Source organism: Penaeus chinensis, chromosome 9, assembly GCF_019202785.1.
Source record: "Penaeus chinensis breed Huanghai No. 1 chromosome 9, ASM1920278v2, whole genome shotgun sequence".
NCBI classification, from domain to species: domain Eukaryota; kingdom Metazoa; phylum Arthropoda; class Malacostraca; order Decapoda; family Penaeidae; genus Penaeus; species Penaeus chinensis.
The window spans coordinates 17,912,853-17,925,352 of record NC_061827.1 but is presented as its reverse complement, the minus strand read 5'-3'; the positions used below and the strand labels follow the sequence as shown (position 1 = coordinate 17,925,352).

General features: G+C 39.0%; 1 protein-coding gene across 4 annotated transcripts in view; it reads right to left on the bottom strand.

Moving 5' to 3' along the window:
* Positions 1 to 2,553: 2,553 nt before the first annotated feature.
* LOC125028909 (serine protease ami-like) overlaps positions 2,554 to 12,500 on the bottom strand; it is a 16,874-nt gene continuing 6,927 nt past the window's right edge. For all 4 annotated transcript variants that reach the window (XM_047618520.1, XM_047618523.1, XM_047618522.1 and 1 more), the window contains exons 5-9: positions 10,504 to 10,601; positions 9,851 to 10,007; positions 5,685 to 5,790; positions 5,320 to 5,480; positions 2,554 to 3,658 (exon numbers count right to left, since the gene is read on the bottom strand). In XM_047618520.1, the coding sequence (XP_047474476.1) occupies positions 3,479 to 3,658; positions 5,320 to 5,480; positions 5,685 to 5,790; positions 9,851 to 10,007; positions 10,504 to 10,601 (702 nt within the window). In that variant the 3' untranslated portion in view covers positions 2,554 to 3,478. The remainder of the gene's footprint in view (positions 3,659 to 5,319; positions 5,481 to 5,684; positions 5,791 to 9,850; positions 10,008 to 10,503; positions 10,602 to 12,500) is intronic.

Sequence of the window (12,500 nt, the reverse complement as noted above, 5' to 3'; positions counted from 1 at the left end):
TTACTCCCCCGCTGAGGCCTCATACCTGCAGGAGGGATACATATCCCCAGGAACATGTGTGTGTTTTTTCAGGACTCCCGAAGCAGTACATATCCTATCGAGAGAGTTTTCTGTTGTGTGATATTTCATGAAAATAAAACCAAAATTTTTTCCAGCTCGCTACCAACCCTAACTTGACTCTTACAGTCAACGAAAGACAAATCAACGCTCACAGAAAAAAACACAAAATTTACATAGCGAAAAGCGCTTACATGACTCACCGCTCGCCTACTGTCGAGCGGGTGAATCATGGAATCTTCTGAGGAATTTAGGTCGATAAGGATTAATCTGCAACACTGTTCGAGAGTGGCACTCATCTCTCTCTCTCTCATTCTCTTTTTCGGGAATAGGGAAGAAGGAAGAGAGGAAGGAAAGGAATAAAAGGTTGATTATTTGGAGTACAAGGAAGGATGAGAAACAGACAGAGATGACAGAGCGAAAGGGAGGGAAGAATCAGAGGTAGAGATGGGTTGAAAGAGGAAAATCAGAGAGACAGAATATTGAACTTGTTAGATTTCTGATTATGCTCAACTAGCATGTATAGCAAAATAACTAGGATTGAACCTAAAATTCACGGAAATTTTTACATACATCGAACGAAAAAATGCATACCTAATATATCAAGATGTAGGTGGAGTGCGTGGTATTTGTTGGTCTTTCAAATATTCCTTCAGTAATGATATGCGAACCAAACGATGAGCGGTAACCTTGCAGAAATGGCCTTGAATTACAGCTGTGGACCTAATGCAAGTGTACACTGAATGACTTGTACAGATGTTGACTTTGTTCCGTGTATGTAGAAGTGGACTATTAATTCCTTAAAGAACTGCAGACTTTATATTCCTTGTTAGGTTGTACTGTTAGACTAGACCAAGGTTCACAAGGTTCCTGGTAACTATGTTTGTCATTTGAATATGTCACCTGCGTTCCAATAATTCGTGGAAGATACGAAAATGCAACTCGATGTAAAGACACATGTTGAAATAAAAGGGGGCTGCAGAAAGGACTATTTGAATTTAGGAAGAGAAACGTTTGAGAACCATTGGCCTAGTTTACGATTCCACTTTGAAGCTATACATTCTTAATCCTATATAAACTGTATTTTTAATCTCTTGCACAACGGTGAACTTTAGTTTCCTTGCACAACTGTAGAATTTGAATCCCTTGCGCGATGTACATCCTGAATCCATTGTCCGAACTCCTTGAACAGCGATATGTTTTAACCCATTGTGCAGCAATATACTTAGTATCCACGTCAGCTGCGGATTATGAGTCCCTCTTGCATTTGCATACTTTGGATCTCTTTCAGCTGTTGACTTGTAAAACTGTAATCTCTGGACCCCCCATACAGCTGCGTGCATACTGATTTCCTCCTTATTTCAGGTCTAAAATTTAAATTCCTTGGGCAATTGTGAATTATGAATCTCTTAGCACTTATAGGTCTTGTGACTTTGTGTACATTACGGCTGTAAAATCCGTTGTGGAGTTGTAGAGCTTCAATCTCCAACACATCCGTAGTTTTTTAAACAATAGTACACCTACAATTCTTTCTGTATAGTTACATATATCTAAGCCGTCTTTGGTAGATCAAGGAAAGTACCTACGTGTTAAATAACGCCCTTTTAGCCTGGAATTCGTTACTAGAGGCAATCCTCGTTTCTAGTGTGCTATTTTTTTCACCAGAGAAACCTAGGCGTGCTTATATTTTACAATGGAAATGCATTAAATGTGTATCTAGATCATTCTGTATCCAGAGATCAAAGAAATAAACCATGAACAAAGAGATTATTTTCGTTGTTGATGGTATTACGGTGTCTCAAATGATTTCTGTATATTGCCAATAACGTGTGTTTGTATAAAATGTGAGCATGTAATATGGCTTTGATAGCAATGAATATTATAAAATTTAAGAAAAATTTGGAAAGGGAATGGAGTTATATAAACGTGCTCATATAAAGCCGATCAATTCACAAAAAATACATGTCGTTACTGTAAATGGAAGATGTCATAGCGAGGATGAAAACTAATAACATTTTGTGAAAACACCACCCAAGGCAGCTCAAAAAATAAGTGCTGACCAACACACACACACACAGGGGGGGGGGGGGGGGGGGGGGGGAGATAAAGGAAGAGAGAGAGAGAGAGAGAGAGAGAGAGAGAGAGAGAGAGAGAGAGAGAGAGAGAGTGTATGTGTTTGTTTCTGGAAAAGTCTTGAGCTGTTATTCGAGTTGTTATGTTATTGCTGACACTTGAGTGTACTGTGGGGAATGAGGTGTTCGATAGTTTTTCCCTAATTCGCCCAAGGCCTGGCAATGCATTCCCAGCTAATCAGCATTTATTTCCTTTTCTTATTTATAACAGAGTTCCATATCATTAACAGCTACCAGAATACTCATTTCTGGTTCAAAAGGCTGTAGAAAGTGGTGCTTACTGCTAAAATGTACCTTGTCCAGCTGTAGACTTACATTTTGTATATCATTCCGTCTTCGTATAGAGCTTGTCAAAAAGATCGAATTGGATATCTGATATTTTATTTTACTGAAAAGTCCGCAGGGGTTTATAAAAGAAATATAATTGGGATCCATTAATAATCTAAACATGAATAACTAAAATACTCTTAACAGCAAGGTATACACATCTGCTGATTATATCTCTATATGTCTTTGTACGGTACCTACAGTATGTTGTGATTGGCGCCATTAATAACCATGATCATCAATGTGGCTGCCTTTACAAAATATATATTATGGTTCAGAACAATGATAGCAAGGCGCATGGTGTCGCCCACCTGGTGCAGAGATTCTAAGGATCGCCGTGAGGCTCTCTGCGTGATCGGCTCAAACTCCCACACCACTGCCCCCACCCAAGGCTCGGGCAGGTCAACCCAGGGCCCGTTGGTGGCCTGAACTTACGACACTTGAGTTAGTAGCCGGGTGCTCTCCCGACTGAGCCACGCCGCGGGCAAAATTAAACTGATAATGTGAAGAATAAAAAGTGCATGTACAATTACGAGGGTATGGTTTTGCAAGATTGAAATGGAACGAAGACGCGTTTATAATAATAACAATGAGAGTAATGACTTTCAGCGTAAACTATGCTGTGAAAGAAAACTGATCTGTAGTTTGATACAGTGGAAACTATGCTAATTAGTATATAATTATCCACAAGCTGATATTATATGATTATTATATTAGGCGATCTTTGGAAAATGTTAAATTGACAGACATCTTACAAACTTTAAAATCACTAATTAGCTCATCCACACAAATTAATTTTTCACTCTTCACCCAGTATCTAAGGCATAATTCTGGTCAAACCTTGACTTATCACTTTTATGATTTACTCTTATTAACAACAGTGACATTCTTCTTAAAGATCACAATAAAACATACTGTTATAACTATTCACAAAGTAAATTTGAAAGTACCGAGGATTTCCTTTACGCATTTTCATTGCGCCAAACGATATCAACAATCCATTGGATGTAGTGCTCGACATTGGTATAAATTCCAGGTATCGTTGTTCTCTGACAGTGTGGCGAGCCCTTAGACACTATGCCAAGGACAATATGTTGACACGTGGACACATTTTCTTCAGTGAGAGGACCGCCGCTGTCACCCTGAGGGGGGAAATAGAAAACTGATGAAATAGATAAGATGGATAAGAGAAATACCTTCATATCAGTAAAGCCTTGTAACTTTTTCAGTTCTTAAAACCCATTGCCGACGGGCACATATATGGCTATACTTGTACTAAGTCACCAGCCTTTATACAATATATAAGAGACTGTCTCGCCCGTTCACCCTTTTAATTGATTTACGAAAATATTTTATGTTATCTTATTTTGCTGTTACTAATGTTTACTAATGTTTATAGTAATTATAATGTTTATAATGAAAAATAACACCAACTATATTTTTTAGCACAGGCCAAAAAATAAAGGACAAGTGAAATCAGGTAAGGTGGCTAAGTACTAGCTTCAAATATAAAGAATGAGTACAGCATTTTTTCCCATGTTTTCTTCCTTTTCCCCGGTGGCAATGGGTTAAAAGAGAAGCTGAAGTAGAATAGCATTTTTTCGAAGGACCATTGTCATTGTCAAGAGATATTCCTCTGTGGCAAGAAAGATGATTGTGCATAATCATCATACGATAAGTAATGTTTAAAATGAGACTTACTAGTAATATAATATTTGGATAATGCTCTGGGACAGTTGAATGCGTGATCAGTATATATATATATATATATATATATATATATATATATATATATATATATATATTTATATATATATTTATATATATATTTATATATATATTTATATATATAATTATATATATATATTTATATATTATATATATATATATATATCTGCGTATGTGTGTGCGTCTGTATGTGTGTGTGTATGTGTGTATGTGTGTATGTGTGTCTGTGTGTGTGTGTCTGTGTGTGTGTGTGTGTGTCTGTGTGTGTGTGTGTGTGTGTGTGTGTGTGTGTGTGTGTGTGTGTGTGTGTGTGTGTCTGTGTGTGTGTGTGTGTGTGTCTGTGTGTGGTTGTGTGTGTGTGTGTGTGTGTGTGTGTGTGTGTGTGTGTTTGTGTGTGTGTCTGTGTGTCTGTGTGTGTGTGTCTGTGTGTGTGTCTCTGTGTGTGTGTGTGTCTGTGTGTGTGTGTGTGTCTGTGTGTGTGTGTGTGTGTGTGTGTGTGTCTGTGTGTGTGTGTGTCTGTGTGTGTGTGTGTGTGTGTGTATTAACCACTCCTCCATCGTTGTCTGTATAGCTATTACCACCACCAAGGTCTATATCATATAAAACTTAACTACCACTACCGTCATCCTCAATACATATGTATACCCTGTGTGTCTTACCAAGATCAGTAAGAAAATGTAGATCATAAACCCATAACTAAACCAAACAAAAAATTAACACATCAAAGAAAACGTAGAAGGAAGGAGGATAGACTAAGAGAAAGATAATAATAGCACGTTGCAAACAAATGAATAATCATACGCCAACAAACCACTTAGAATGGTTGGTTACTACCTAAGCATTGTCGCATTCTACAGATTTAAAAAATCATTCAGACAAATACATAAAAAAAAAAAAAAAAAAAATGAAATCAAGACGCCACACAACTAAAGAAATTGATAATAAGAGGGTAGGCTAATGTAAACTTGCCCTAACATTCAAATTATGAAATATTGTAAACAAAAACTTATAACAGTTATTATTAAACAGATAAGCAAGTACGCAAAATGATGAATATTTTAATCGAAAATATTACCTTGCAAGAGCCAGAATTACTTTCATCTAAACAGATGATGGAGTCGGTAATCCCTGCACTATAAGAGACTCTATTGTTAGACAGTTTGTCTAGTGCATCGTCACACGCAAAGCGAGACACGGTTCTCCCGAAGCCCTTCTGTAACACGTTGGATAATTTGCCTGTTGGAGAGAGAAGGAGAGATGTTTCATAAGGATGATTTTTGTTTGTGGTAGTATTATTTTGAAAAATGCCAGTAGTTTCGCCTTTTGCCTACACTTATCACTTTATCATCATCACCATCACCTTATACTAACACCAGTAATGTTAAAAAAAACAGTAAAATCGGGCCCACATCAAGCCTACGAAGAACCTGTAATACTCACCTACTTCAGTTTTCCCCCAGCCAGCCACAGTGAGCATTTTCCCCTCCTGCAGGCGTCCGTTCTGGGTCGGCAGGCAGGCAGGCAACAAGCTCTTCGACAGTTGTAACTATTGCGGATAGTTTTAATGGTGTTATCAATGTTACTGGTGTTATCATTTGTAGAATTATGAAGTTGATTTAACAACTGATGAATCGTATTCATGTTGACACGTAGAAAAGAAAAGAATGAGAATTAATATCCTCACAATACAAGAGATCATTTGACCGACTTCGATTATATCTTCGTCAGAAATACATGTATTTCTGACGAAGACATAATCGAAACCGGTCAAATACATCGCTTGTATGGTGAAGATATTCATTCTCATTCATACTTTTTATACATCACAACTGATGTTATCGATATCATTAACATCAGCTTTATTATTGTTAATATTATCGTCAGCAACTATACTATCATGATTATTATTAGTCATTATCATTCATTAGCATTGGCTTCATTATAATCGTAATCATTATCGTTTTTATTATCATCTTCATCTTTATTATCATTATCATTTTCATAATTATCATTATTATTATAATTATTATTATCATTATTATTATTATTATTATTATTATTATTATTATTATTATTATTATTATTATCATTATTACTATTATTATTATCATTAGGGCTATCATATTATCACTATCATTATCTTTAGTATCATCATCATTATTATCATTATCCTTATTATTGTTACCAGTATGGTTATCATCATCATTATCTTTATTAGCATTATCATTATTATTATTATCATATCATTATCATGATTAGTAGTTTTATCATCATCACCTTTATTATTATTATTACTGCATATTATCTTTATCACTAATAGTAGCATTATGATTAATGTCATTATTATTCATCCATTATACATATATTCTACATTATATAATACACACACACACACACACACACACACACACACACACACACACACACACACACACACACACACACACATATATATATATATATATATATATATATATATATATATATATGACACACTAGCATTATCACCACTAATACTTTAATTTGAAGGAAAAATGGGTGTTACACAGATTCTTTGCCTATATTCGCAAAACAAACAATCATCATACTTACTTCCATCATTATACTTATTACTGTTACCACCACTGATATCATCATTGTATACCATTGCATAACTATATCCGCTAAGGACAATATAAATCATAAAACCAATAACAGCATAATCATGCATCAAAGAAAACGTGCATGGATCGAGGAGAAACTAAAAGAAACATAAAGATACTCTATTTTGTTATTATCATAATAATCATTATCATCATGACCATTGGTATTATTATCATTAGCGTTATAACGATAATCATTGGTATTGTTGGAAATGATACCTACACCGAAACTGAATATCCGAGAGAACGTAACATTCTAAGACACTAACTCAGGGGTCGGCAACCTGCGGCCCACAGAGTCCGAACTCATGGCCCGTCACCCTGCCTCACATTCATATAACAATCCGTTTTTTTGTACACCTAGGTACTGATGGGTTTTATATGGCACTCCGGCACTTTCCCTGCTGCAAGGGTAATAGCCTGTGTCAGCTATTTATAAACGACGCGAAATCCAGGAGGCGACGAAACAATCGGACGGAATTGTAGCGGAAGCTGTAAGCGAGGGAATTGCACTTGGCTGAGACATCACAATAGACACTACCGACCAGTCGACTAGAGCCAATGATGTGTGTAATAAATGATCACGTGACAGTAGAAGTCATTTGAAATTCCTATTATTTCCGCCATGGCTACGCTGGGTATAAGATGCTGTTTCGTCTTTAATATGTAATATTTTATGGCAAAACAAAGAAGAGCGGCGGATGGTGGTCGCAATTCCCGTCACCAATGCCGATGAGGATTTGGACGATTCGCAAGCTGTGCATTGCGGATTTATTGGTCAAAGTAAAAAATTGTCGGTGCGGGATCCAGATATTTGCCTGGGCTCTGTCCTGCCGGAACATATGAGGCGAAGATTTTGTAGACCAGGTGAGGGATCGGAGGGGCTGCAGACATTCCTTAAAGAGAGTTTTGGGGGCGAAGTACCATATGTAATGTGAATGTTACCTCGATCATTTGCTTTTACCTCTAAATTTCCCTGATCATTATCATGCCCTTCCCAGCTATCGGCGCCGATATCGTAACTGTGCTTCGTTTGCGAAAGAAATAAGTGTTAAGAGCTATCAGAAAAAAAAGAGTTTTCACACGGAAATCAGTGTTAGGTACCATTTCCAATTTTACCTGACTATCATTATCATTATTATAATCATTATTATCAGTATTATCATTATTATAATCATTATTATCAGTATTATCATTATTATTATTATTATTATCTCCATTGTCGTATTATCATTATTTTCATTATTGTTTTTAACGTTCTCTTGCTTATGGAAAACATCTCTGCCATCAAAAGTAGCTCTGAAAAGTTGATGGTACGAACTGCAGTTTCAATAAGACGCCCTCCGTCCAGCGACGAAGACAGCCAACGCCACATAGCCAAAATTACCGGTTCGAGTAGCAGGTGGAAATCAGGGAACCCATCGACCACCTAATCTCACCCACCGCCAGAAACGGCTGGTGCGGAGGGTCGTACTGCCTCAGCTAACCAAGTGGCGCCACACGAAGGCCCATCATGGAAATCCGATCGGCAGCAACACACAACAAAAAAGTGAGGCCAGTCATAACTAATCATCACAAAGGTGTTTGCTATATGCCCGGCCCAAAAAGTGGACAATTCACCAGTAAGCCGTGCAGTTTATCATAGAACAAGCCGCTGCCATGCCCATACTGCTGAACTGCGGCAAGCAATACTCATGAGATCTATCCTTGCAGAAAGCGAACCAGGCTCATCTCAATGTGAACACCATTCTGCACAACCCATCCCATTCACCATAACAATATTGCCACCTGAGACACTTCCTAAATGGGCCACCAGTCTTCCAGGGTCCGTTACCATAAATGCAAATGTAAACTCCTCATAGCTGCCATAGTTAAAACCATCTTAGATGACACTTTTGAGGAGACGTTTGGCAAGATCCCGGCTGTACTCGCTGGCACTGACGTGATCGTACTAGATGCCATGGAGGAGGCATTACCTACAAGTCCAACATTTGGGGGTTGACATTTCCGACTGGATGGAGGCCATGTTCTCTCGTGTCATCCTGGAAGACTCCTCTGTAGACCTGTGAGTTACGTATCGTCCCCAGCAGCAAGGAGGCGACCCCCTTCTGTATCTAACACAACATCTTGTTGCCATACAAACCATCTTTAACTGCCAAAGCACCTTAATTTTTAGAGGCCTCACCAACACTTTATTCTGCCTGTTTTGGGCGACCTGCCAAGAATTCTTGGTCTACAAATGATGTAGACTTTCCTGCACATATCCTTGGGGGTTCCATTGATCCAGTCCTCGGTGAGGAAGTCAATTATAATCCCCTACAAACGGCTGGATCTTCAGAGTATATTGCAGTCTTAAGTGAAGTAAACACTACGGCTATGGAAACATGTTGACTGGGAAGCAATTCATCAGTCACTCAAAACACAAAGTGGCAACAATGTCTGACTGGAGATGCCAATCCCTATGTTGAGTGACTGACACAGTATTTCATCTCTACAGAGTCGGTATGTAACGAGTCACTCTTGTGCAACAATGGTTTGGCTACAAAAGTAAATTGGTATCAGATGCAGCGTACAAGGTATGGAAAAGACTTAAGTAGCATCCCTCAAACGACAACAGATCTTTGAGACTTTTTTTTTTTTTTTTTTTTTTTTTTTACTTTGAGACGTTTATTAAGAGAGATAAAGAGAATGATACAAAGAAAGAGAGGGAGGAAGGGAGGGAGGGAGAGAGAGATTAGAGAGAGAGAGAAAGAGAGAGAGAAAGAGAGAGAGAGAGAGAGAGAGAGAGAGGGAGGGAGAGGCAAGGCAGAGACAGACAGAGAGAGAAACAGAGAGAGGGGAGAGAGAGAGAGAGAGAGAGAGAGAGAAAGAAGCAGAGACAGACAGAGAGAGAAACAGAGAGAAGGGAGAGAGACAGACAGCCCCCCCCCCCCCCCCCATCAATGCCCAACAGCCGGAGCTCACCTTGGTCGCCAACTGGAGCAAAGCGATGTCATGGTACGAAGAAGGCAGCCTATACAGCGGGTGCTGCCAGATCTTCAGCACCTGGAAGGTTTGCGAGTCCTCATCCTGCAGGTTGATGACACCGACGCGGACGGATACTTCAGACGGGGTTTTTTTTCTGGAATTAAGTCAGGAAGAATAACAAAATAATGGGGGGGGGGGGCGATTGGAATGGCTGTAACTAGGAATGATTAGAATGGAATTAGGAATGCGTGTAATGGAGGATGGTTGGAATTAAAAGAGGAATGAGTTTTGTGAATTCAATGAAATGTCATCTTAATCAAACAGGAAGGATTGCCGTCGGAAAATTGCTTAAATTTAAATTGGGAATAGTCGTATATCTGTAAAAGAAATGGAGGAATGGAACATGGAATAATTATAGAATGTAGAAGACAACCAAGTTAATGCAAGATGAAAGGGACCTAATAGAAAATGTTAAGAACATACCTTTATCGAGAGTAAAAGTAAGAGAAAGAAAGAAAGTAGAGAAAGAGAGAGAGAGAGAGAGAGAGAGAGAGAGAGAGAGAGAGAGAGAGAGAGAGAGAGAGAGAGAGAGAGAGAGACAGACAGACAGACAAACAGAGACAGACAGACCGAGTTAGCATGCAACTCACCCTTCGATGCAATGGGCGGCTGTTAAGACGAAGTTCTCTGAAATGAGAGTTCCCCCACAGAAGGCGTGTTGGTTTCTGAAACGGTCTACGAGTGCGACCTGAAGTTAAAGGATAGAAGTTAATGGCGAGGGTAATAAAGATAATAACAGACAAGGAACTGATACTAATGATTACAAACAACAGTAATAATTCTAAAAAAAAAAAAAAAAAACACAATATAAGCTAATATTATCTCTCTCTCTCTCTCTCTCTCTGTTTCTCTTTCTCTGTCTCTCTGTCTCTCTGCCTCTCTGTCTCTCTCTGTCTCTCTTTTTCTGTCTCTCTGTCTCTCTGCCTCTCTGTCTCTCTCTGTCTCCCTGTCTGTCTCCCTGTCTCTCTGTCTCTCTGTCTCTCTCTCTCTCTCTCTCTCTCTCTCTCTCTCTCTCTCTCTCTCTCTCTCTCTCTCTCTCTCTCTCTCTCTCTCTCTCATTCTCTCTCTCTCTCTCTCTCTCTCCCTCCCTCTCTCTCTCTCTCTCTCTCTCTCTCTCTCTCTCTCTCTCTCTCTCTCTCTCTCTCTCTCTCTCTCTCTTAACCTTTATTTATAATCATACAGATATACATATAGGCTGAAACCAGTTTATGTAAAAAAAAAAAAATATTCAGGTTTCTTTTTGCGGATTAAAAAGTTACCTATCTAAAGGAGCTTATTTGAAAACCCAACCTATTTTTTTTTATAAACAGTAAACGTTAATTTATTAAGCTAACACAGACTTTTAAAACTAATTAATCTATAATAAGGTTATATACAATGTTTTTCTATTTGATCGAGCCTGTTAAGGCTGGTGGGCGTAGTAGACGACCAGGCCAACGAGGCATATTCTAGGTATGGTCTGATCTGGGACTTGTATAGCGTGAGAATTCCCTGAGGATTCAGGAGGTGAGATATGCGTCGAAGGGCTGACATCTTCAAAGTAGCTGTTTTGCAAATTCTGCTGACGTGTCTGTTAAATCTTAGACTACTGTCTATGTCTACACCGAGGACTGAGATAAAGTCCTTGAGTGGAAGGGCGGTGTTGTTCAATAAGATTTTGTCTATTATGACGCCTAATGCAACTGGAGAGCGGGATATAACCATTGGTCTTGTTGGGGGCAAATCTTACTTGCCATTGTGATCCCATTCGTAGATTGCTTGCAGCTTTGAATTCATATTCGTTATTCGTTATAGCGCCATGATCCTCACGCTGGTATGAAACAGATAGCGTACAGTCATCGACATATACTTTGATTTCAGGATGTTCCCTAAGCATATCGTCAATATAAATATTCCAGAGGATTGGGCCAAGTACAGATCCTTGTGTTACCGAAGCCTCTACCGGATACTTCTGGAATGACAGGCCACCGATGACCATTTTAAGTGTTCTTCCAGTGAGATAATTATCAAAGAGCCGCAAGAGGTTAATGCATATGTCTCTTGCTTGTAGTTTAGCGAGGAGCCCTCTGTGCCACACTCGGTCGAAGGCGCCGGTGATGTCGAGGACGATCACCAGAGTATCTTGACCGGCATCCTGCCAGTTTTTACTTAGCAGTAGAAGAAGGTCAGCAGTCGATCTGGAGGATCGAAAACCAAACTGTCTGATGGAAATAAGACTGTGGTTTTCCATGAGCTGTAAAGCAGTTATCTTTTCAAATACCTTGCTGATGCATGGTTGAAGGGGGGTGGGCCGGTAATTCTCTGGGTTTGTTTTTGACTGTTTTTTTTATGAAGAGGAATCACTCTTGCTTTCTTCCAGATAGTGGGCCAGCTGCACACCTACTGAGAATTTGTGGGCTAATATCATCTGAACATGGTGCTTTCTTTGTGTTTAGGTTCTGAAGGATCTCTTTCGTTCTTGGGCGACAGATTTGACGACCTGATAGTTGTTCATGGCACATTGAGGGTATCTCTGGCGGTGTCTTGTTAGCACCTGGCACTGTCATTTTATAAATGAACATGCTTCCCAAAAGGTTAGCTTTTACCC